This window comes from Anomaloglossus baeobatrachus, chromosome 1, assembly GCF_048569485.1.
Source record: "Anomaloglossus baeobatrachus isolate aAnoBae1 chromosome 1, aAnoBae1.hap1, whole genome shotgun sequence".
NCBI lineage: Eukaryota > Metazoa > Chordata > Amphibia > Anura > Aromobatidae > Anomaloglossus > Anomaloglossus baeobatrachus.
The window spans coordinates 529225712-529252090 of record NC_134353.1 but is presented as its reverse complement, the minus strand read 5'-3'; the positions used below and the strand labels follow the sequence as shown (position 1 = coordinate 529252090).

At 47.8% G+C, this 26379-nt stretch overlaps 1 protein-coding gene across 1 annotated transcript; it reads right to left on the bottom strand.

The window, feature by feature from the left end:
- Positions 1–227: 227 nt before the first annotated feature.
- RPS6 (ribosomal protein S6) lies at positions 228–23120 on the bottom strand. The gene is made up of 6 exons (XM_075316363.1): positions 23015–23120; positions 21502–21633; positions 21202–21412; positions 5473–5619; positions 480–637; positions 228–362 (listed from the first exon to the last, which is right to left on the bottom strand). Exons 1-6 carry the CDS (start codon positions 23018–23020, stop codon positions 267–269), a joined length of 750 nt encoding a protein of 249 aa, XP_075172478.1. The 5' UTR covers positions 23021–23120; the 3' UTR covers positions 228–266.
- Positions 23121–26379: the final 3259 nt, after the last annotated feature.

The window sequence follows — 26379 nt, the reverse complement described above, 5'->3', positions numbered from 1 at the left end:
AAATCTCCTATTTTTTCATACAAACTCTGGATTTTGGAAATTTACATTGATTTCTCACATGGAGAATTGTCTGCACACCCTCAATCTCCAACGAAAGCCAGTACCCCATCAAAAAGGAAGGTCACAAACAATCTGTCCTATCAGTATAACTGTCGATCCACTAAACTAGTTAGTTATTCCTCCTAAATATATATGTTTTGGTTTTTTTTTTTAAATACACAAATTGGTCTTTTACAAGAAAAGTTCTTTATTTAAATAATCAGCCTTTACTTCTGGCTAGATTCAGATTTGGATGTGGAGGCTCTGAGAGATGACAGTCTACGTCTCTTGGCAATCTTCTCCTGGCGCTTCTCCTTGGCTTCCTAAATAAAAACAAACAATGACAATTTGGGGTATTAAGAAGAAAAAACAAAACTAAATACTAAAAATAACCAGCAATTCACTAATTTCAGAAGGCATGTCAATGGAGGTGACCATACTTTTGTTCTCTTAGCCAACAGCTTGGCATATTCTGCTGCCTGATCCTTGTTTTTCTGAGTACGCTGCTTCTTCAGGGCGATACGTCTACGCTTGTGCTGAAGAACTCTTGGAGTCACAAGACGCTGTATCTTCGGGGCCTTGGTTCTGGGCTTCTTGCCTATTGCCACCAAATATTGTATTACAAAATACAACTTATATAGTACAGACATTAATTTGCCTAAATACAAACATGTAATGGCGCTCTGAAATCTGCTGCATAGTACATCATTTAGTAAATCTTGTGTTTAAAGATATTTTATGCCTAGTCAATTTTCACCTGATCCACATCTCTCCCCAGAGAACAATACTATTTACAGCCATATCTGCCATCAGACTTTAAGACTAGTTTAAGACTAGTCAAAGATTATTCCTAATAGAAACTTTAGTTTCCCCCAAAGAAATCTTATGGCAGGGAATACTGGCCATTTACAATGTCCCACTTTTTCCTCCCCTTAGTTCTACCACCAACACAGAATCTTTATGCATTTAAAGTGAACCACGAGTAGTTCTGATGCACAATGCTAATCCCTACATCTAGTAGCATACATGAAGCAATCTTTAGAAAAAAAAGTATTTCTAAAGAAGTTTTATAATATGCTAATGAGGCCAGCGACTAGTCCTAGGATGTTAGTTCCCTGACTAGTCCACCCTCTTAGCATGGTAGTACGGCCACACCGGCGTGCTAACATGCTATTCCATGCAGAGTCACCAGCAGTGATGCACGTACCTGTGTCCGCTGAGCTGAATGCCCCGCACTTCTCATGCGCAGTATGAAGTTGGGTGTACGCGTCCTGGCTTTAGACAGGTCTAGTGCGCATGACTGGAAGTGTAGGTCATTCAGCTTCAGCGTTCACAGGTACTCCCATCACTGCTGGTGACGCTGCATTGAATAGCATGTTTGTACTCGCACAGGGGCGTGCTAAGGGAGTGGACTAGTCGGGGGAAGTAACACCCCTACGACTAGTCCCTGGCCTCATTAGAAAAAGTATTTCTAAAGATTCTTTATAAATACGCTAAAGATCCCTTTATCTATGCTAGTGTATACAGGGACGTTCAGGCAGGGATTAACAATATATACCCAGAACGGCTCGTGGCTCTGGGTGCATATTGGACCTGACAGTCCTTAAAGGGAACCTTCTTCACTGTAGATGGCTGTTACTTGCTACAAGAACCCTTTGGAAATCCGCTGATCACAAATCTTGCCCATTTGCTACTCTCTAGCCTTAGGGTCCCCAACCAGTCGCTCGGGAACCAAATGTGGCTTGCAGGCCCATGATGCGTGGTTCGCAGCTGATTGCCAACTTGGTGCAGAGAATGATAATAAAGTGGGAACCCTTGGAATGTAACTAAACTCCCTATAAGAAAATACAGAGCACAAGGTGTCATGTCTCCTGTGGGTAACCTTTGGGTATCATACTGGTAATAGGGCACCTTGAGGTGTCACTACTCTGGGGGTTGGGGAGGAGAGTCCTGGATGTGGCTTGCAACTATCTTTCACAGTTCAACATGTCTCACATTAAGAAAGGTTGGGAACAATGCTCTAGCCATCAGTTACAATATGTAGGGAAAGATGACAGTAATAAATATTCAATTTCCCTGCATTGCCACCCTGAGCTGTTTACTCAGATTAGTGGGTGTCTTCACAGGTCTCCCTCATCAAGAAACACTTTGTAACCAATCTGACAAAACGATGCATCTGATCAGAAGCCCCTCTACCCTTATTAACTCAAACTATCTTCTTACACTGAAACTTCAACCAATCACGTACTTGTACAGGAAACAGATTAGTAGTCAGAAGCAATCACTGTTAGTACCACAGATGGAAATAGCCGATCAATGGAAAATTGCTTGAATAGCGACACCACCAATTCTCATACTGCAGGGAAGCTGCTACCATCAGGGGCTGGCTGTTACATACAGCATGGAGCAGGCCACGCCCCACCATGACCCCCTGCTCATACAGAACTGACGCAGCTACCATCAGGGGGCTGGCTGTTACCTACAGCATGGAGAAGTCCACATCCCCACCATGACCCCCTGCTCATACAGAACTGACGCAGCTACCATCAGGGGGCTGGCTGTTACCTACAGCATGGAGAAGTCCACATCCCCACCATGACCCCCTGCTCATACAGAACTGACGCAGCTACCATCAGGGGGCTGGCTGTTACCTACAGCATGGAGCAGGCCACGCCCCACCATGACCCCCTGCTCATACAGAACTGACGCAGCTACCATCAGGGGGCTGGCTGTTACCTACAGCATGGAGAAGTCCACATCCCCACCATGACCCCCTGCTCATACAGAACTGACGCAGCTACCATCAGGGGGCTGGCTGTTACCTACAGCATGGAGAAGTCCACATCCCCACCATGACCCCCTGCTCATACAGAACTGACGCAGCTACCATCAGGGGGCTGGCTGTTACCTACAGCATGGAGAAGTCCACATCCCCACCATGACCCCCTGCTCATACAGAACTGACGCAGCTACCATCAGGGGGCTGGCTGTTACCTACAGCATGGAGAAGTCCACATCCCCACCATGACCCCCTGCTCATACAGAACTGACGCAGCTACCATCAGGGGGCTGGCTGTTACCTACAGCATGGAGAAGTCCACATCCCCACCATGACCCCCTGCTCATACAGAACTGACGCAGCTACCATCAGGGGGCTGGCTGTTACCTACAGCATGGAGAAGTCCACATCCCCACCATGACCCCCTGCTCATACAGAACTGACGCAGCTACCATCAGGGGGCTGGCTGTTACCTACAGCATGGAGCAGGCCACGCCCCACCATGACCCCCTGCTCATACAGAACTGAAGCAGCTACCATCAGGGGGCTGGCTGTTACCTACAGCATGGAGAAGTCCATGTGTCTCAGATAGGAACACACACAGATGTGTGAATCCAAACTAAGGCTATGTTCACACAGGTCTTTTTTGGTAATATTTTGCTGTGTTTTTTAGCTGCAGATTTGCCTTGGTTTTCTGCAAATCGATGCTAATAAAAAGCTGCTTTTTATAGTCCCGGCAAAGTGTGAGATTTCTGAATGAAAAAAAAAAACCACTTTTTTTCCCTGACTGTTTTGTCAAATACCTGCATGTTGGTCAGGTTTTTAAAGAGCGAGCATGTCCATTTTTTTGCTGCAGATTAGCAGCATTTTTTCCACAGATAAAATCCATTTTCTTAAATTAACAAAAAAAAAAAAACAAAAAAACAAAGCAAAGCCGCAGCAAAAACGCCACAATAAAAAAAAAAAAAATCACACACACACACACACACAAAAACTGCTGATTAATCAAGTGAGATTTCCTGACACAAGATCAAGTTTTGGTCAGGAAAAAAAAACCCCTGTGTGAACAAAGCCTTAAAGTGGTGTCACACATAGCGACGACAACAACGTCGCTGCTAAGTCAACATTTTCTGTGACGTAGCAGCGAGGTCCCGTCGCTGTCTGTGACATCCAGCAACGAACTGGCCCCTGCTGTGAGGTCACCGGTTGTTGCTGAATGTCCAGCTTCATTTTTTGGACATTGCTCTCCCGCTGTGAAGCACTTATCGCTGTGTGTGACAGCGGGAGAGCGTCGAACTGAAGCGAGCCGGCGTCTGGCAGCCTGCGGTAAGCTGTAACCACGGTAAACATTGGGTAACCAAGAAGCCCTTTCCTTGGTTACCCGATATTTACCTTAGTTACTGGTGTCCGCCGCTCTCACACTGCCAGTGCCGGCTCCCTGCACACGTAGCTGGACTACACATCGGGTAATTAACCCGATATGTACTCTGGCTAGGAGAGCAGGGAGCCGGCACTGGCAGCGTGAGAGCGGCGGACACTAGTAACTAAGGTAAATATCGGGTAACCAAGAGAAGTGCTTTCCTTGGTTACCAGATATTTACCTTAGTTACGCTTCCATGCATTGCTGCTGGCTGAGGGCTGGTCGCTGGTGAGATCTGCTTGTTTGACAGCTCACCAGCGACCATGTAACGACGCAGCAGCGATCCTGATAAGGTCAGGTCGTGATCGCTGCTGCGTCGCTATGTGTGACACCACCTTAAGGCTGCATTTACATACATCACTTTTGTACAGACCAAATCATTATCAGCCACCTGAAGTTAAATTACATCTTGCATTTGTTGCATGCCATCTCCAGCTGTAAACAGTCAGCGCTGTAAGCTCAAAGCCGAGACGCTATGATGTCTCCCATACACTACGAAGAGCAGCAATGGTGCTCCTCAACGGACACACAGGCAGCAGCATGGAGGAAATTATACAGCAGTACAAAGCGGTGTTGATGTGAATCCAGCTCTGGGGTGAGGTACTAGACCAATTAGTACAAGAAGCAGCAGCATGTCTAAGTCAGTGATCAGTGCAAGAGGTAGGAAGAGGACAAAGTTGATAAGGGGAAAGAGGCACATTTTTGTAATTGGATATTACCAAGTTTCTCATCACCACCAGGCATCTACCCCAGGATATAATTTGTCCAGACCTATACAAAACTACATTTTTACGACACACAATATTCACAGGTCATGCTGGTACTGCACAAGCATTAGTCACTGCAAATCAATTAGTTGAACTGCTACCAGCGGATTTCTGGGTGGCAGTTGGCCAGGAGCACTGGAGCAGTGTCTTAGCTGATGGCATGCCCGGCTCCTCTTTAGTAGAAGACGTGGTGCAATGTCATAGTTGCAGCATATCAGGAACAAAAGATGTGGAGATTTTACTGCGCTGCCGAAGATATGACATAAATCATGATAGATTGCATGAAGGTGGATTTATTATACACGTTTCGAAGAGTCTCCCCACTTCATCAGGAAATCCACCAATAGGAGGCAGCTTGCTGGGCTCCCATCTGGCAGACATTACTGACCTGGCTGCAGGAATGGGTCCAGCGAATCAATTTGCACCATCTCTAATTAGCCTTACTAATAGTCAGACAACGTTTTTACCTTCTTTAGTAAGAGGTTTCCTGACAACATACTGGCGTACATCATCTTCTTTAGACAGGTTGAAGAGCTTGCGGATTTTGCTGGCTCTTTTTGGACCCAGGCGACGAGGAACGGTGTTGTCAGTAAGGCCGGGAATATCTTTCTCACCTGTAAAGAAAAAAAAAAAAATACGTATTACATTTTATAAAAGGAAACCACATTTTACAACCATCCTTTGCTAAAACAAACACACACACACACACACACACACACACCTCACACGTTTCCATGTATGCTAACTCAATGACTTAAACCAAGGCAGCTTTTGGAAGTGAAGTCATGCATTGAGTTTGGAGGTATAATCCATAAAATTAAGAAACAGGACTTAACCCCTTAACCTAGGACAGACCTATACTTCCTAGGTAGTATCTGTCCCTTAATGTGGGCTCACTCAGCGAGCCCACATTATTCTCCGCACAAGTCTGATACAATTAGACTAGTTGCCAGGTGCCCCTGTTAGCTGCATATAAGATCACACTGTCAAACGGGCAATGCAATCCAACATGAACCAGCGGGAATCGCGACATTCGCCATCAGTGGCCTTGCAGTGCGATCACAGGGTGCGACCTGCTGCCTGTGAATGACAGCAGAGTGCTGAAGTATCACTGAACAGCAGAAGCTATCGGAGTGCAGGCCTTTAGTCCCCCAAGGGACTTTAAGCCTGTACCGCCACCCTTGAAGCCTCAAACACTCTCTTGCTTCATTGGGAAAAAACATATTTGGCATCACCGTGTTCAGAAATGCCAGATATAGCAAAATCTAAAATCAATTGATCTGATCAGTAAAGAGGGTAACTTTTTTGGGTTGTATTTACAATTTGAGATTCCAGTTTAATTACTGTTCGCCATTTTACTGTTATATTGGTTGAGTGGAATATGATTATACATAGAGAGGGGGGGAGTGGAGAATTGTTGGAAAAGGGACGAGTTTTAAAATGTGTCTAAGAGGGGAAGGCGAGGGAGGTAGGGGGGAATTTAGTAGGGATTATGGACCAGGTTTGGAAAACCCGATGCTTCACGGGAGTACTCGAAAACAGGAAGTGGTGGGGAGTAGGAGGGGAGGGGAGCAGGGGGGGGGGGAGGGGGGAAAGGGGTAGGGTAGAGGCAGCATGGGGAGATACTACAAGGTTTGATGGTTTTACTGGGTGGGATAATGGGGGATAGAATTAAGGTGTTGAGTTGGAATATTAGAGGGTTATCAGATAGGTCTAGGAGAGCGGCAATAATTAAATATGTTCAAGACCAGAACCCGTCAGTAATATGTCTACTAGAAACGCATCTAACAAAGGAGACAACACATGTTTTAAATAGGAGATGGGTGCAGAAGGCCTATCACTCCACCTTTTCCAACTATGCAAGGGGTGTATCACTGCTGATCCATAACTCTGTGCAATATGAAGAGATAGAAGTGTATGTGGATAAAGAGGGACAGTGTGTGGCCGTCAAGTGTAAAATATTTGGCAGACTCATGTGTATAGCTGCAATATATATACCACCTCCATATAAGTGCACCAAACTAAGGGAGATAAGGGAGTTCTCTGAGAAGGGGGGAGTAATCCCTTTTTTACTGGTGGGGGACTTCAATAATGTGATAGACCTGTACTGGGATAGGAGTAGTAGACCTCCAGGTGTTCAGGATAGTTGTATGACTTCGTTTGGCACTCTTATTGGGGAACTTGGAATGGTGGATGCCTGGCGAGTGAGGAATGGGAGGGTATCCTGCTTCTCTTGTTATTCGGCTTCACATAACACTCTGTCCCGCATTGACATGGCTCTAGCTAGTGATCTGATGGATGCAATGATAAGTGACGTGCAATATCTGACAAGAGTGATTTCAGATCATAGCCCAATTCTAGTGTCCATACGACGGGGGACCCTGACAGGGGGAAGGAGGGGAGAGTGGAAGCTTCATCCAGCATGGATCCGTCATATTAATATGGGGAATATAGAACGGGATCTTGGGGACTTCTTTATCCACAACGAGGGTAGCACTGGTCCGCTGGTGGTATGGGATGCGATGAAGGCATACCTCAGGGGGCTCCTGTTCAGGGATATCTGTAAATGTAAAACACAGACGAGGCAGGATGAGAAAGATAGGCTGGAGGCCTTAGATAAGGCAGAGCTGGAAGCAATCCGGAGTACTACTACGGACGCGAAGCAAAATCTTAGGCAGGCGCATGAACAGGTTAATAAGATGCTTTTGGAGAAGGCGGTAAGGAAGCAGGCATTCCAAAAATTGCATTTTTATGAGGAGGGGAAAAAGTTGGTCATCTATTATCGGTCATAGCTGCAGCTCAAAGGAGTAGTTCATTTGTGCATGGTATGGACACTGTGGAGGGGACACAGGTCACTGAGGTTGAGGCGATCCTTGAGGTCTTTAAAGATTTCTATCGCACGCTATATTCTTCTAGCGGAGAGATGGGGGTGGAAGAGGTGGACTCATTTCTTGAGCGAGGTGAGCTTCCGATGTTGTCTGTGGCGGATAGAGATAAACTGGAGTCACCTATTACTATTGATGAACTGGAGGGCGCTCTGCATGGCATGAGCAATGACAAGGCACCGGGAGCAGACGGGCTACCAGTTGAAATTTATAAACAGTTAGAAGAAATCCTATTACCCAAACTATTGAAAGTCTTTGAGGTGGCGGAGGGGGAAGGTGTATTGCCTGAATCTATGAGAGAAGCAATAATAGTAATTCCTAAGGAGGATAAAAATCCGAGGCTTCCAGACTCATATAGACCCATCTCGTTATTAACAGCGGACGTGAAGCTTCTGGCTAAGGTGTTGTCAAACCGGCTGACTGGAGTTATATCTAACCTAATCCATATGGACCAATCAGGGTTCATGGCCAATAGGTCGACAGCTGCTAATATCAGGAGATTGTACCTTAATCTACAGTTGCCGCCTGACAACCCTGGCCGGAGGGTGATCGCTTCGTTAGATGCCCAGAAAGCGTTCGATAGTGTTGAGTGGGGGTATCTGTGGAAAGTGTTGCAGCATATGGGTTGTGGCCCACGGTTTGTAAAGTGGGTGCAGCTGTTGTATAATAGGCCTACTGCTAAAGTTAGAGTTAACGGTATGACCTCCTCAGCGTTTGAGTTGCACCGGGGAACGAGACAGGGCTGCCCACTATCGCCGCTCCTATTTGCTATTGCAATAGAGCCTCTGGCGGCGGCCATTAGGAAAACAAAGGAGATCCATGGATTTAAGTATGGGCATTTAGAGGAGAAAATAGCTCTTTATGCTGACGATTTATTACTTTTCTTGGGGGATCCATCAGCCTCATTGGATCATGCCATGCAGATAATAGAGAAATTTGGAGAAGTTTCGGGACTGACCATTAATTGGTCTAAATCGAGCCTCTTTAAGGTGGATGGGGAAGTAGCCTGGACAAATGAGGATACTGGGGCTTACAAATTGAAGAATGTGGACGAATTTAAATATCTAGGTATCCAGATATCTCTGCCAGTAGAAAAATACATACAGGTGAACTTATGGCCGCTCCTTAAAAAAATTGAGAACCAAGGTGGATGCCTGGAACAAGCTACATTTGTCAGTTGTTGGAAGGGTTAATTTACTAAAGATGGTAGTAATGCCTAAACTCCTATACATACTGCACAATGCCCCTGTTTGTATTTCAAGGAAAAGATTTAAAGGGATAAACTCGCTGTTTCGGGACCTGGTGTGGGGGAAAAAGCAGCCTAGGGTGCGATTAGAGACTTTACAAAGGCCGAAGGATGAGGGGGGTCTAGCAATCCCAAATCCGGAATTGTATTATATAGCGGCGCAATGTCAACACCTCAGGGGTTGGTCTGATCGAGAGAAAGATGGGGGCATTAAAGAAGTACTGGAATACATAGTGGGTAGAAGTCCATTGGTAATGGGACTAGAGGATGGTGCGGTGGGGCTCCTGGGTAGAACATCTCCTACAATGGCACTTATAAATAAGACCTGGGATAGGTTGAAAAGGGTGAGAGGGGTGACCCGGTTAACTAAGTTTACACCTATCTGGGATAACAGTAATCTCCCGGAGATTCAGAAAATGGGGAATATTGAGGAGTGGAGACGCAAGGGTGTGATATACATGCATCAGATATTGGATGGAGGAATTGTGAAATCGTTCCCGCAGTTACAGAGTGAGTTTCAGTTGCCGGCGTCCGGCTGGCTCCACTACAGACAATTAAAACATGCGATTGCAGCCCAAGCGGCTAAACAAAGTGTGGCCATACAGACTGACCTGGTACTGGAGTATGTGTGTAAGGGCGGAGGAAGCACTAAAGGGATCATTTCTGGCACGTATAAAGATATACTACATACCTTTCTGTTAGAATACCCAATTAAAACTAAATCTAAATGGGAGGAGGAAGTTGGGCCGATAACGGAGGAGGTGTGGGAGAGTATCCTGGCGTATGTCCCTAAACTTTCCATGAGCGAACCGGCCAGACTGTCTCACCTATACGTGATTCACCGGGTATATAGGTCTCCCTTACTGATGTTTAAAATGGGGTTGAAAAGGAATTCGGAGTGTCCAAGGTGTCAGGGATCTGACGCAGGTATTTTTCACATGATGTGGTCTTGTCCGAGACTGGTCTCCTTTTGGACTAAGGTTATCCACAAGATAGGAAGAACATATGGGTGTGTTCTCCCCAGGGAACCAGTGATCTGCCTATTGGGATATGTTGAGGAGCTTGAGGTGGAAAATACTATGAAAATTGTCATTGCTAGGCTGCTGTATGCGGCAAGAAAGCTAATCGCCAGGTCCTGGATTAAAAAAGACCCCCCGACCAGGGGAGAGTACATTAAAAGGGTGAAATGTATTCTTCAGCTGGAACGGGGAGTGTATGAAAGAAGGGGGAATGTTAAAATGTTTGAGAAGCTCTGGTCTCCTTGGCTGCAATGCGGATAGGACGAGTGATGGACCAGTAAACTGATATGGGACGGGGATAGCCGTCTGAGACCTCTGATGTGTATGTTTTGTTTTATTTGTGTTACTAGTTGTTCCTCCTGCACAACGGGATGGTTGCTATACTACAGTTGAAGGGTATTATAAGTGTGTACTATATGGGATGTAGTATCGGGGAGAAGTGTTGCTGCCGGGGTGGGGGAGGGGGCGGGAGGGGGAGTTAAAGGGGTAATAGATGTGATAAATTTAATTTGGATGCCGATTTGTTATTCTGTTGTATGTACTCTGTTTTAATAAAAAAGTATCTGATTTAAAAAAAAAAAAAAAACTTTTTTGGGTTGTTGCAACATTGCACTAAAATGCAATAAGAGGTTAACAATCACATCTACCCAAATATGGTATAATTTAACCCCTTCACCCCCGGCCACTAAAACACCCTAATGACCGGGCCATTTTTTGGAATTCTGACCAGTGTCACTTTGACAAGTTATAACTCTGGAACGCTTCAACGGATCCTGGCGATTCTGAGATTGTTATTCGTGACATATTGTACTTCATGTCAGTGGTAAATTTAGGCCAATATTTTTTGCATTTATTTGTGAAAATTTAGGAAATTTTGCAAAAAAAATTTCGAAAATTTCGCAATTTTCAAACTTTGAAAATGTATGCCTATAAATCTGAGAAATATGTCACACAAAATAGTTACTAAACAACAACATTTCCCACTTATCTACTTTACATCAGCGCAATTTTCGAAACAAAATTTATTTTCGTTAGAAAGTTAGAAGGGGTCAAATTTAATCAGCAATTTCTCATTTTTCCAACAAAATTTACAAAAGAATTTTTTTTAGGGACTACATCACATTTGAAGCGACTTTGAGAGGCCTAGGTGACAGAAAATACCCAAAAGTGACCCCATTCTAAAATCTGTGCCCCTCACTCTGCTCAAAACCACATCCAAGAAGTTTATTAACCCTTTAGGTGCTTCACAGGAACCAAAGCAATGTGGAAGGAAAAAATGAAAATTTTACTTTAACACAAAAATGTTACTTTAGCCAGAAAATTTTAATTTTCACAAGGGAGAAAAGAGAAAGTGCACCCTACAATTTATAGTGCAATTTCTCCTGAGTACGCTGATACCCCATATGTGGTAAAAATCAATTGTTTGGGCACACGGCGGAGCTCGGAAGGCAAGGAGCGCCATTTGAATTTTTGACTGCAAAGAAGGGAATTTTGTTTACTTACCGTAAATTCCTTTTCTTCTAGCTCCAATTGGGAGACCCAGACAGTGGGTGTATAGCTACTGCCTCTGGAGGCCGCACAAAGAACTACACTTAAAAGTGTAAGGCCCCTCCTCTTCTGGCTATACACCCTCCCGTAGGAGTACGGATTCCTCAGTTTTAGTACCAAAGCAAGAAGGAGGAAAGCCAATAACAGTTTCAAAAACAAATTCAATCCGATAACAAGATCGGAGAACTTAAGAAACAACATGAACAACATGTGCACCCGAAAAACGAAACCCTAAGAACAAATAGGGCGGGTGCTGGGTCTCCCAATTGGAGCTAGAAGAAAAGGAATTTACGGTAAGTAAACAAAATTCCCTTCTTCTTTTTCGCTCCTAATTGGGAGACCCAGACAGTGGGACGTCCAAAAGCAGTCCCTGGGTGGGTAAAAAGATACCACATGAACGGGCTGTCAGACAGCCTCTTCCTACAGGTGGGCCACCGCCGCCTGAAGGACCTGTCTACCTAGGCTGGCATCTGCCGAAGCGTAGGTATGCACTTGATAGTGTTTGGTAAACGTGTGCAGACTCGACCAGGTAGCCGCCTGGCACACTTGCTGAGCCGTAGCCTGATGCCGCAATGCCCAGGACGCACCCACGGCTCTGGTAGAATGGGCCTTCAGTCCAGATGGAATCGGAAGCCCAGCAGAACGGTATGTGTGAAGAATTGGTTCCTTGATCCACCGCGCCAGGGTGGATTTGGAAGCTTGCGATCCCTTATGCTGACCAGCGACTAGGACAAAGAGCGCATCAGAACGGCGTAGAGACGCCGTGCGAGAAATGTAAATCCTGAGTGCTCTCACCAGGTCCAACAGATGTAAATCCTTTTCAAATTGGTGAACTGGATGCGGACACAAAGATGGCAAAGTGATATCCTGATTGAGATGAAAGGAAGAAACCACCTTGGGAGAAAACTCTGGAATTGGACGCAGTACTACCTTGTCTTGGTGAAACACCAGGAAGGGAGATTTGCAAGATAACGCCGCTAGCTCGGACACTCTTCGAAGAGACATGACCGCCACAAGAAAAACTACCTTTTGTGAAAGCCGAGAAAGGGGAACCTCTTTCAAAGGCTCGAAAGGCAGCTTCTGGAGAGCAATGAGAACCTTGTTCAGATCCCAGGGTTCCAATGGCCGTCTGTAAGGAGGAACGATATGACAAACTCCTTGGAGAAACGTGCGTACTTTAGAAAGCCGTGCTAAGCGTTTCTGAAAGAATACGGATAGCGCGGAGACTTGACCCTTAAGAGAGCTAAGCGACAAACCTTTTTCCAACCCAGACTGCAGGAAGGAAAGAAAAATTGGCAATGCAAATGGCCAGGGAGAAAACCCTTGAGCCAAGCACCACGCTAAGAATATCTTCCACGTCCTGTGATAGATCTTAGCTGAGGATGGTTTTCTAGCCTGTCTCATTGTGGCAACAACTTCATGAGATAAACCTGAGGCCGCTAGGATCCAGGACTCAATGGCCACACAGTCAGGTTCAGGGCCGCAGAATTCAGATGGAAAAACGGCCCTTGAGACAGCAAATCTGGACGGTCTGGTAGTGTCCACGGTTGGCCTACCGTGAGATGCCACAGATCCGGGTACCACGACCTTCTTGGCCAATCTGGAGCGACGAGTATGGCTCGATGGCAGTCGGACTTGATTTTCCGGAGAACTCTGGGTAACAATGCTAGAGGTGGGAACACATAGGGGAGTCGGAATTGCGACCAATCCTGAACCAAGGCGTCTGCCGCCAGTGCTCGGTGATCGTGAGACCGTGCCATGAAAACTGGGACCTTGTTGTTGTGCCGTGACGCCATCAGATCGACGTCCGGCGTCCCCCAGCGGCAACAGATCTGCTGAAACACGTCCGGGTGAAGGGACCATTCTCCTGCGTCCATGCCCTGGCGACTGAGAAAGTCTGCTTCCCAGTTTTCCACGCCTGGGATGTGAACTGCGGATATGGTGGACGCTCTGCTTTCCACCCACGTCAAAATCCGCTGGACTTCTTGAAAAGCTTGGCGACTGCGTGTTCCCCCTTGGTGGTTGATGTACGCCACCGCCGTGGAATTGTCCGACTGAATCCGAATCTGCTTGCCTTCCAGCCATTGTTGGAAGGCTCGCAGGGCAAGATAGATTGCTCTGATTTCCAGAACATTGATCTGCAGGGTGGACTCTTCCTGAGTCCACGTCCCCTGAGCCCTGTGGTGGAGAAACACCGCTCCCCACCCTGATAGGCTCGCATCCGTCGTGACCACTGCCCAGGACGGGGGAAGGAACGACTTTCCCTGTGACAATGAGGTGGGGAGAAGCCACCAACGCAGAGAGTCCTTGGCAGTCTGAGAGAGGGAGACAGTCCTGTCGAGGGACGTCGATTTCCCATCCCATTGGCGTAGAATGTCCCATTGTAGAGGGCGCAGATGAAACTGCGCGAACGGGACTGCCTCCATTGCTGCTACCATCTTTCCTAGGAAATGCATGAGGCGCCTCAGTGAGTGCGACTGGCTCTGAAGGAGAGATTGCACTCCAGTCCGTAGCGAGCACTGCTTGTCCAGTGGAAGCTTCACTATCGCTGAGAGAGTATGAAACTCCATGCCAAGATAAGTCAGAGATTGGGTCGGGGTTAGATGAGACTTTGGAAAGTTGATAATCCACCCGAAACTCTGGAGAGTGTCTAGTGCCACCTTCAGACTGTGCTGGCATGCCTCTTGAGAGGGTGCCTTTATAAGCAGGTCGTCTAGATACGGGATGACCGAGTGACCCTGCGAGTGCAGAACAGCTACTACTGCTGCCATGACTTTGGTGAAGACCCGGGGGGCTGTTGCCAGACCGAAAGGTAACGCTACGAACTGCAGGTGTTAGTCGTGTATGACGAAGCGTAGGAAACGCTGATGCTCTGGTGCAATCGGCACGTGGAGATACGCATCTTTGATATCTATTGATGCTAGAAAATCTCCTTGAGACATTGAGGCTATGACGGAGCGTAGGGATTCCATCCGGAACCTCCTGACTTTTACGTGTCTGTTGAGCAACTTTAGATCCAGGACGGGTCGATACGATCCGTCCTTTTTTGGGACCACAAACAGATTGGAGTAAAAACCGTGACCTTGTTCCTGAAGAGGGACGGAGGTCACCACTCCTTCCGCCTTTAGAGCGGCCACCGCCTGCAACAGAGCATCGGCTCGGTCTGGTGGTGGAGAAGTTCTGAAGAAACGAGTTGGCGGACGAGAACTGAACTCTATCCTGTACCCGTGAGACAGAATATCCCTCACCCAACGGTCTTTGACGCGTGACAGCCAAATGTCGCCAAAGTGGGAAAGCCTCCCACCGACCGCGGGTGTGGGAATCGGAGACTGCAAGTCAGGAGGACGCCGTCTTGGCAACGGTTCCTCCGGCTGTCCTTTTTGGGCGTGACTGAGACCTCCAAGAATCTGAGCGTCTCTGGTCTTTTTGAGTCTTTTTTTGACGAGGCGAATTGGGACCTGCCCGGTCCTCGAAAGGACCGATAACCAGACTGACCCTTCCTTTGTTGGGGTTTGTTTTGTCTGTGTTGCGGTAAGGATGAGTCCTTACCCTTGGAGTGTTTGATGATTTCATCCAAACGCTCTCCAAACAATCGGTCACGAGAAAAAGGCAAATTGGTTAAGCACTTCTTGGAATGAGAATCTGCTTTCCAATGTCTCAACCACAGGGCCCTACGCAAAACAACTGAGTTGGCTGACGCCACTGCCGTGCGGCTTGTAGCGTCAAGAACAGCATTAATCGCGTACGACGCGAATGCCGCCATTTGCGAGGTCAATGGTGCTACCTGCGGGGCAAATGCACGTGTGACTGAGTCGACTTGCGCAAGCCCGGCTGAGATAGCTTGGAGTGCCCATACGGCCGCAAAAGATGGCGCTAATGACGCTCCAATCGCTTCATAGATGGATTTCAGCCAGAGCTCCATCTGCCTGTCAGTGGCATCTTTAAGTGCCGCTCCATCTTCAACTGCAACCAAGGATCTAGCTGCAAGCCTGGAAATTGGAGGATCCACTTTTGGACACTGGGTCCAACCCTTGACCACCTCAGGGGGAAAAGGATATCGTGTATCTTTAAGCCGTTTAGAAAAACGCCTTTCAGGATAAGCGTGGGGTTTCTGGATTGCGTCTCTGAAGTCAGCGTGGTCCAGAAAAGTGCTTAATGTACGCTTAGGGTATCTGAAATGGATTCTCTCGTGCTGCGAAGCTGACTCCTCTACAAGAGGAGCTGGTGGGGAAATATTTAACATCTTATTGATGTTAAATATAAGATCATTAACTATGGCGTCACCATCTGGTGTATCTAGATTGAGAGCGGTCCCAGGATCAGAATCCTGATCAGTTACGTCCGCCTCATCACCCATAGATTCATCTCGCTGGGATCCTGACCATTGAGATGAATGTGAAGGCCCGTCATAGCGAGCCCGCTTAGGCTGCCCGGGGCCATCGTCCGAGTCAGAGTCTTCACCCTGAGGTGTATGTGCCCGTCCCGGAGCTTGGAGGTAACTCAGCTGAGGGGGACCAGGGGGCAATGATTGCACAGTGTCCGTGGCCTGAAGTACAGGCCTAGCTCGCAATGTGTCAAGAATTTGTGACATAGTGAGAGACATTCTGTCAGCAAAAGCTGCAAACTCAGTTCCTGTCACTTGGACAGCATTCACAGGTGGTACACCCTGGGTCACGTCCAGCAGAGGTCCCGACTGTGCAAGCGCCGCAGGGGCCGAGCACTGCACACAATGGGGGTCCGTGGAGCCTGCCGGTAGAAAAGTCCCACATGCGGTGCAGGAAGCATATAAAGTCTGTGCCTTGGCACCCTTGCGTTTTACGGACGACATGCTGCTGGCTCTCTCAATGTGAGAGAGTCTATAGCCAAAGGGCGACCAGCGCTATGCAATACAAAGTATTTGTAGAAACAAAATACTAAGAATACTACTGGCACAAGAGGGGGTGAGCCCTGAGGGCTGCTTACCGCCCGCTGAATAGCGGGTAAGAGGCGCAGAATTCCTTGTCTGGGTCTCCCCGGCTCCCCTCTGCAGCTCAGCGTGTCAGCAGGAATGGCTGCCGGCGTCTGTGGAGAGGGGCGGTCCGTGGGAGTTCCTAAACAAAAGTGCGGGAAACAGTGTCCCCTCTGTGCCGATTGTGAGGGCTGGAGTATGTAAAAACGACTCCAGCCCTCGGCGCTGATGCACTGACCAGCGTCCCGCCCCTCTCCTGACTGGCAGGTCTGGGGGCGGGAACGAACGGAAGCAGGCCGCAAAAGCCGGGGACTCGAGTTATCAGCGCGGCCGCCGTAAAAGCGCGGCCCGCGCTGAAGTCCCCGGCGCACCACAAGTGCCAGCCGCGACCGAATCCCAGAAGTGTGCCTGCTTCAGCGAAGCTGAATGAGGCCATGGCACAAGCGCCGCAGCGCTGATGTCCCCGGCGCACTACAACACCCAGCATGCTGCGGTGTGAGCGCCAAATGCACGGGGACACAGAGTACCTTGAGGAAGCAGGGCCATGTCCCTGATGTACTCCGCTCCATCCAGCATCTTCTCCAGGGGCTGTAGATGGAGCACGGTCTCAGTGCCTGGAGACCAGTAAATCCCACTTCACCCAGAGCCCTGTAAAAAGGGATGGGGAAGGAATCAGCATGTGGGCTCCTGCCGCCGTACCCGCAATGGGTACCTCAACCTTACAAACACCTCCGACATACAGTGGGGTGAGAAGGGAGCATGCTGGGAGCCCTGTATGGGCCCTCTTTTCTTCCATCCGACATAGTCAGCAGCTGCTGCTGACTAAAAACAATGGAGCTATGCGTGCGTGTCTGACCTCCTGCGCACAAAGCTAAAACTGAGGAATCCGTACTCCTACGGGAGGGTGTATAGCCAGAAGGGGAGGGGCCTTACACTTTTAAGTGTAGTTCTTTGTGCGGCCTCCAGAGGCAGTAGCTATACACCCACTGTCTGGGTCTCCCAATTAGGAGCGAAAAAGAAATTAGCTGCACTCAGTAGCGGATGCCATGTCAAGTTTGAAGACCCCCTGGAGGTGCCTAAACAATGGAGATCCCCCACAAGTGACCCCATTTTGGAAACTAGAGCCCTCAAATAATTTTTCTAGATGTTTGGTGAGCACTTTGAACCCCTGGAGGCTTTACAGAAGTTTATAAACGTTGAGCCGTGAAAAAAAAGAAAAAATTTTTTTACCACAAAACTGTTGCTTCAACTAGGTAGCTTTTTTTTCACAAGGGTATCAGGAAAAAATGTACCATAAAACGTATTGTGCAATTTCTCCCGAGTACACAGATACCTCATATGTTGTGGAAAGTAATTGTTTGGGCGCATGGCAGGGCTCAGAAGAGAAAGCACACCATTTGACAGCAAAATTGGTTAGAATTATTAGTGGACGCCATGTCATGTTTGGAGACCCCCTATGGTGCCTAAACAGTGGAGCTCCCTCACAAGTGACCCCATCCCCTCAAGGAAATTATCTAGATGTTTGGTGAGCCCCTTGCACCCCCAGGGGCTCCACAGAAGTTGATAACATTGAACCGTGAATTTTTTTTTTAATTACAAAATTTTTGCGTCAATCAGGTAGCTTTTTTTTTTTTACAACGGTATCAGGAAAAACTGCACCATAAAACGTATTGTGCAATTTTTCCTGAGTACGCAGATACCTCATATGTGGTGGAAATAAATTGTGTGGGCACATGGCAGGGCTCGAGAACGAACGCCATTTGACTTTTCAAACGCACAGACGCCGTGCACTGATCGGCCGCTGCAAGACGCACATTCAAATGAGATACAAAAAGCGTCGGTGATACGGAAAAAAAGAAAAAGTCACGCTAAAAATTGAGCAGGGATGCAGATCCGTTATCTGCATCCCTGATCAGCGATTGGCGGGACGCACGGACAGACGCGATACAAAACGCGTTGGGGATACAGAAAAAAAAAAAAAAAAAAGTCACGCCAAGAATTGACCACGGATGCAGATCCGTTATCTGCATCCGTGATCAGTGCTCGGCGGGACGCACGGACAGATGAGGTGTAAAAATGGACAGGATACAGGAAAAAAAAAAAAATTATACTCACAGTACCAAGAGGAGTAGCAGGAGGAACAGAAGGCAAGCGAGATAGACATCTGTACAGGAGCCGCAGGCAGGACGTTGGACAGATCAGCAGAAGACCCAGGAAGAAGGACGCAGATGTGATCGGGCCAGTGAAGAAATCGGACAACCCGGTGAAGGCAGGTAAGAGGACGTCAAGGGGAGAGGGAGAGCAGAGGTGGATACCGGAGAAGCAAAGAAAGAAGGAAGGAAGCAGAATAGAGATGACAGAGGAGGCAGGCAGATCGCGGGGGGCACGGGCAGGGACCATCACGGGAGCGCGCAGGGGCTGCAAGGGGAGTGGAATACTCACGTGGAACAGGCGCAGAAGCGGTGACATTAGCGGCGACAGCAGTGGCGTGGTACCACAAGTACCAGCCACTCCACGCTGCAGACATGTTGGTTGAGGCTCCCCACACCAGCACAGGCCTGGGGAGGGCGGCCACCTGCAGATCAGACCGCCCCACTGCACTGATTGGAGCGATCGTGCTATGACGCGCAATCAGTGCTGCAGGGGCTGGGGGCGGCATGTTTGAGATCCACCTATGATCTGCTGTACCTGCTACGGCATCTCATAGCAGGATCTCATAGTATTGCACTAATTCGTGCATTATTTTTGCCGAAATCAGTGCGAAAGATGTGGTTGGCGGTTCAGATTTGAACAGCCAATCACATTGATCGTCGATGGGGGTTGGCGATGCCACCCCCCGGGGTCAAGCAAAGGTCCCCTGCTGTAAGAAACAGCAGGGGACATCATTTGAAAGCCGTTGCTATGGCCACGGCAATCAAATGAAGTTTAGGCCGTAAAATTACGTCCCTGGTCGTTAAGTCACGTTAAAATAGGACGTAATTTTACTGCCCGCGGTCGTGAAGGGGTTAAAAATGGCAACTCAATACGCAAAAATCAAGTCCTCACCCAGCCCCAGATGCCGTACTATTTGTTGTGCAATTTCTCCGCAGACACTCCACGTGGTGCAAATCTTCTGTTTGGGCTCACGGCAGAGGAGTGCCATTTGAATTTTAGAGTGCTAAATTGTCAAAATAGATAGCGGACAGCATGTTGTGTTTGCAGAGCTGCTGAGGTGCCTAAACAGTGGAGCTCCCCCACAAGTAACCCCCCCTACTTTCAGCAGAAGGATTTTTATTTATATATGACTTTTTGATTGTATTTTACTCCATTTTTTTTGTCAGCTGTATGATGAAGAGTTTTGCTTTTTTTTTTTGTGTTCACTGCACATTCTGCCTTTTTTCCTTGCAGATTTTGTTGCTGAAAAAAGAGGCAGCGTGTCAATCCACTGCAGAGCTTTATCACGACAGGGGATTTGTATCGCAGCACTTCACCTCACACACTGTGCATACAGCATGGTGTGTGAGGCTCTCCGTAGCAGAGTAACCTGGGGTCTTCATGGCAGCGATTGGGTCCCTGAGATCGCATTACAGGGACCCAATTGCTAGGGAGAGGTAAGCGATCCCCTCTCCCTGCCTCATGAATTCTGCAATTGCATTACTCACAGCATTTACGGGGTTAAACTGCCAGGAGCAGCGTGGGCACTGAAGGGGTTAACTAGTGACCGTTTTATACATCGGGTTGTCATGGATGCAGCATTACCAATTATATGTATTATTTTATACATAAATATAACCATTTGAGTATTTTTTTTACATTTTCTTTGTTCTTTATATTTACATCGTCCCTATATGGGACATTATGTTTTGATGCTCTGATCGCAGCTGCAATAAAAACTGGAACGACTGATCATGTCAGAAGCTGCAGGCATGATCCCCGAGGCATCCCGAGGTCAGGTGACCCAGAGGTTGTCATAATGGTGATGATCAGGCCGTTGCAATTATAATCACCAAGGCACTGATCAGAAGAGATCGCAATCATTTTTCTAATACCCTAAATGCCGCAATCAAAATCAAATGCAGCATTCAGGGGGTTAAACAGCCAGGGATAAGACAGGAACAGTCGGCTGTGAGAGCTGGGTCTCAGCGGTCAGGAAAGCAAATTCCTCGGTGACAATTGTGTCGGGCACAGCTCCTGTGCCCCCGCGATCGCCATGACGTACCTATATGTCCATGGCTGGGAACTACTTTCCTCCCATGACGGATAGGTACGTCTATGGTCGTGAATGCATTCAATGGCCCATATAAACAAGCCACTCAGCAACCAAAAAAAGTGTTTTGCTCGCTGATACGTTTATATGGGCTGCTAATTGGGAACAAGCGTTCTTCATGGCCCAGATAAATGGACCTTTAGACTTCAGGGCAAATTGGTATTCATAAACTGGTAGCACCAAGTGCATAACCCACATAAAAAAAAAAAAAAAAAAAAAAAAAAAAAGTGTGAAAAAGCCAACATCATTGGGATGCTCATCATAAAAAACATTTACAGGGGAAAGCCCGCAGTCATCAACTCACCTTTCCTGACTATAACCAAGTTCAACACGCTCAAGTTGGCATCCACAATACAACCACGCACAGACTTGCGTTTGCGCTCGCCAGTCCTCCTGGGGCGGTAGCAGGAGTGACCCTTGCTGAGAAGAAGGCGGACACGTCCATGAGTGAGGACCCCCTGTTTCATGGGGAATCCTTGCTTGTCATTTCCTCCGCTGATGCGCACAACATATCCCTGTAAGAACATGGAAAATCATTGGCACTTTACCAGGACACCACAAAACGCTCTGTATGGCAATGCCACATACAAGACATCCATCTTACCTTCCATTCATCACCCAGAGGGTCAGCAGCGACTTCAGTGGCCATACGTTTTTCATAGAAAGTCCGCAGTTTGCGCTCATCGTCCACTTCAATCAGCTTCTGGCAGCCAGTGGCTGGGAAGGAAATATTGAGCTGCAGAGAAGCAAAACCATTACAGACTGTTTTGACAATGAGTGAAGCTTTACACTAAGAACCACCACCCTGGCATATACTCATATCAAATCAGGTGAGGTGGGCAAATCAGAGGAAAGCTCTACAGCATGCCACCAAGATACTACAGAAGGAGAGCGGGTAAAGAATACACAGAAGCACTGCCCAGTCTATGGGAGCAGATACAGCTGAGGATCTGAGCATGGGCATAACAGGACCGCTGCCCAGTCTATGATACTGCTCAGGATAAGAGCATGGACATAACACTGGCAAACAGGACCACTGCCCAGTCTATGGGAGCAGATATAGCTCAGGATCTGAGCACGGGCATAACATGACCACTGCCCAGTCTATGGGAGCAGATATAGCTGAGGATCTGAGCATGGGCATAACATGACCACTGCCCAGTCTATGGGAGCAGATATAGCTGAGGATCTGAGCATGGGCATAACATGACCACTGCCCAGTCTATGGGAGCAGATATAGCTGAGGATCTGAGCATGGGCATAACACCAGCAAACACAGGACCTCTGCCCAGTATATATGGGAGCAGATATAGCTCAGGATCTGAGCATAGGCATAACACTGGCAACCACTGCCAAGTATATGGGAGCAGATACAGCTGAGGATCTGAGCACAGGCATAACAGGACCTCTGCCCAGTCTATGGGAGCAGATATAGCTCAGGATCTGAGCATGGGCATAACACCAGCAAACACAGGACCTCTGCCCAGTCTATGGGAGCAGATATAGCTCAGGATCTGAGCATGGGCATAACACCAGCAAACACAGGACCTCTGCCCAGTCTATGGGAGCAGATATGGCTCAGGATCTCAGCATGGGCATAACACCAGCAAACACAGGACCTCTGCCCAGTCTATGGGAGCAGATATGGCTCAGGATCTCAGCATGGGCATAACACCAGCAAACACAGGACCTCTGCCCAGTCTTTGAGAGCAGATACAGCTCAGGATGTGACCATGAGCATTATAACACTGGCAAATGATGGACCGCTGCCCAGTATAAGGGAGCAGCTTTGGAGGCGCCTGGCCGCAGCTTCCCGGGGACAGCCCATAGCTGACGGGAGGGCTCAGGCTGCAGGCAGGGACACATGGCCGCCAGCACTATACCAGCAGCACGCAGGCAGCATCCGCCGCGGTCACAGCCCGGCACCACGCATAGGCGGCCGCCATGTCTCTCCTGCTCGCAGCCGCCAGTCTCTCATCAATCCGCTGCCATCTGGCCCCGGACAAACATAGAACCATCCTCCTCCACCACCCCCAGGGGCCTCACACGCCATAGAGCGCTACCCAGGAGATATTTGCCCAGAGAGGCATAGGTTAAGGGTTGATTTCTCAGCTTACCTTCATGGCTGCCAACCAGTCCGCCTGAGATTCCCCGCCGGAAAGAGGCCGAGCTTCCGTGCAATGACCTCACATAAGGGAGGGGGGAAGAGAGCGTCGTGACGTCAAGAGAAAACATTATCTACAATGGAAAGCGCCATCTGGTGGTGGGAGGTCAGCATGGCCGCTCCGTGTCCTGCGGTGTAACGATCATCTCACGTGATACAACCATACTACAGTATTACATACACGCGTCACAAGCTTCAAGGACCGACTATAATGACTCTCTGCGGCCAGGGAGGTGATACCAAACGCACCGAGTGCTGTGCAACGTGCCCCCCCCCCCCCCCCCATGTTGGTCAAATGTATGGGCCTGTAGTATTCTAAATACGATAAAGATATACGAGTTGCCCCTCCCCCTTCATTGTGTATAGTGACCCCCATGCTCCACTAATGTCCCCCATCCTGGGCCACTTCCTGGTAAATACGTCCCCCATCCTGGAGTATAACCTCAGCATGGCTTTATCCTAGAATATATGGCCTCATCCTGGTATAAACTGTATATCCCCATCAGGGTCGGACTGGGGTGTTTGGGGCCCACCAGAGGAATTGACTCCAGGGGCCCACCCTACAGCCATATGCAAATACCTATTACCTGTTGTCCCCGTTATAGCGGAGCGCTGACTGTGAAGCACAGGCGGCTCCTGCACATCTCCTGTGCACAATAACTGATGTACAATTACAGTAGTTTGCAGGATGGGGGATGTTTGGTGACAAGTGATCACCGATCCACAGGTTTGGTAGGTGACCACTTATTGACTGGATCTGGGGACGAGTTGGACATGAGCTCCACTTTCAAGGGGATAAAAGTTGCAGGATCGGTGCAGGTCCCAGCAATCAGACCCCACAGATGAATAAGTTATCACTTATCCTTAGGCCTCGTTCACACGTTCAGTATTTGGCTAGTATGTTACACTCAACATGGGCACAAGGCCTTAGAATAGGCTATTGCTTAGCATATTTGCTACAGTGTAATAGTCACAGGACAAGGAGGGGTTAAACATTCAAATATTTCATCTCTACTAGATATAATCTTCCCTTTATTGATGAGAGAAAAGTGACCTCCAGACACAACACAATCCACTATACCAAGACCAATAATACCACATACAAGGGAGAAATACCGCCACACCATGACCAATAACATATTACCACCACATAGTGACCGAATACAACCACATACAAGAGAGAAATACCCAAATCAAAAAGGTCCGTGGAGCCTCTGTTAGGAGTCTCAACACAGAAACCAGCCAGATATCCCTCCGGGAAGGGCCCAGCCAAGGGGTGACTCTTTTTAGGAGACCACCATAACCACCATATTAAGTGGCCCTTTTAGTCAATATCCAACTTTTTGACAAGTTTAAAGATATGACAAGGGAAATACCAAGGCCAGGTATCCATCCACAGACAGCTGTTTCGGGGTATTGCCGCCACACCATAATCAGAGCACATAATGACCGAATATTACCATATACAAGGGAGACCAGACAACATAAATGACCAAATAATACCACATACAACAGAGAACTACAACCATCACACTGTGACCAGACCACATATTACCACCACACAGTACTCGAATAATACTACAGTAATGATCATGAATAAAAACCACAATACAAATAACACTAATATTACCATCAATGCCATTATACACAGAAGCTCTGTATATAGTGTCAGTGTACAGATAATACAGTGATCACCAGTGACATTAATTAGTGACATTATACACAGGAGCTCTGTATATAGTGTCAGTGTACAGATAATACAGTGATCACTAGTGACATTAATTAGTGACATTATACACAGGAGCTCTGTATATAGTGTAAGTGTACAGATAATACAATGATCACTAGTGACATTAATTAGTGACATTATACACAGGAGCTCTGTATATAGTGTAAGTGTACAGGTAATACAGTGATCACCAGTGACATTAATTAGTGACATTATACACAGGAGCTGTGTATATAGTGTATAGTGTGTGTGTGTGTGTGTGTGTGTGTGTACATATAATACACTGACTTACCAGTGACATCTCTAGCTGGTTATTCATCTTCGCTTTTCTTCTTCATCCGGCGCTGACCGTCATCACTTCTTCCTGCCATGACGCGATTCTGCAGAAACTAACACACAGTCACCTATAGCTGATCACTCCCAGAGCACATTCCTCACTTTTCCCCCAATTTCTACACCACGTCAGACTTTGTTCCCCCCATGGAAGACCATATCCTCAAAATTAAATTATATTTCATCATTAATAATGTCCCCTATTTTGCCTGTACAGTAATTATCTACACTGTACTGTACGTTCCTCGTTCTGGCCCCATATAGTAATAATGTCCCCATCCTGGCGACCTTAATTTGATAAAGTCTCCCATCCTGGGCCCCTATGTTCCCTCAAATGACAGTTCATTCCTAAGGTGGGGAGACAGAAGCTGGTAGTGATTGGACGTGGGGCTCCTGTTAGTGATTGGACATGGGGCTCCTGTGATTTTACAATGTAATGTGAGCCACGAATCGGGATTACTGACAGCGCTGAATCGGTGCCAGCACCAGAGGTGAATACAGGGTCTTTTATTTTAGCTGGGGGAAACAACAGGAATCAGAAGGGATTGTTAATTGCTTCCTGCACAAAATATCCATCCTCCAAAATAGCCCCAAAAGTGCCCCTTTCCATAATGTCCCCCCAAAACTTGCCCTTTCTATAATATCTCCCCCATACTACATCTCTGCTCCTCATTGTACTAATTATACTATGCCGCCTTTCACAATCACCTTCCTAACTACCACATGCTGTCGCATATTGCCCCATCCTGTCCCCCATTGCCCCATCCTGTCCCACATTGCCCTATCATGTTCCCCATTGCCCCATCCTGTCCCCCATTGCCCTAGCCTGTCCCACATTGCCCCATCCTGTCCCAGATTGCCCTATCATGTCCCACATTGCCCTATCCTTTCCCACATTGCCCCATCGTGTCCCACATTGCCCTATCAAGTCCCACATTGATCTATCATGTCCCACATTGCCCTATATTGTCCCACATTGCCCCATCGTGTCCCACATTGCCCTATCATGTCCCACATTGCCCTATCATGTCCCACATTGCCCTATATTGTCCCACATTGCCCTATCCTGTCCCACATTGCCCTATCCTGACCCACATTGCCCTATCCTGTTCCCCACTGCTCGATAATGTCACTTGTAAAGTGACGCCGCTCCACCTCCACCACGGCCACTGCATCTAAACTGATTCTTCCTGTCATCTTCGGCTCCTCTGGAGCACTTGCCTGTGTCTGCGCGTCCTCCTCCTCTTCTCCGCAGC

Excerpts from the sequence above, each read along its gene's own strand:
- RPS6 (XM_075316363.1), bottom strand. Across the intron at positions 5,620-21,201 it reads CTTGGTTATAGTCAGGAAAG|GTGAGAAAGATATTCCCGGC; the intron begins GTGAGTTGATGA and ends TTTTCTTTACAG. Across the intron at positions 638-5,472 it reads GAAACCTCTTACTAAAGAAG|GCAAGAAGCCCAGAACCAAG; the intron begins GTAAAAACGTTG and ends TGGTGGCAATAG.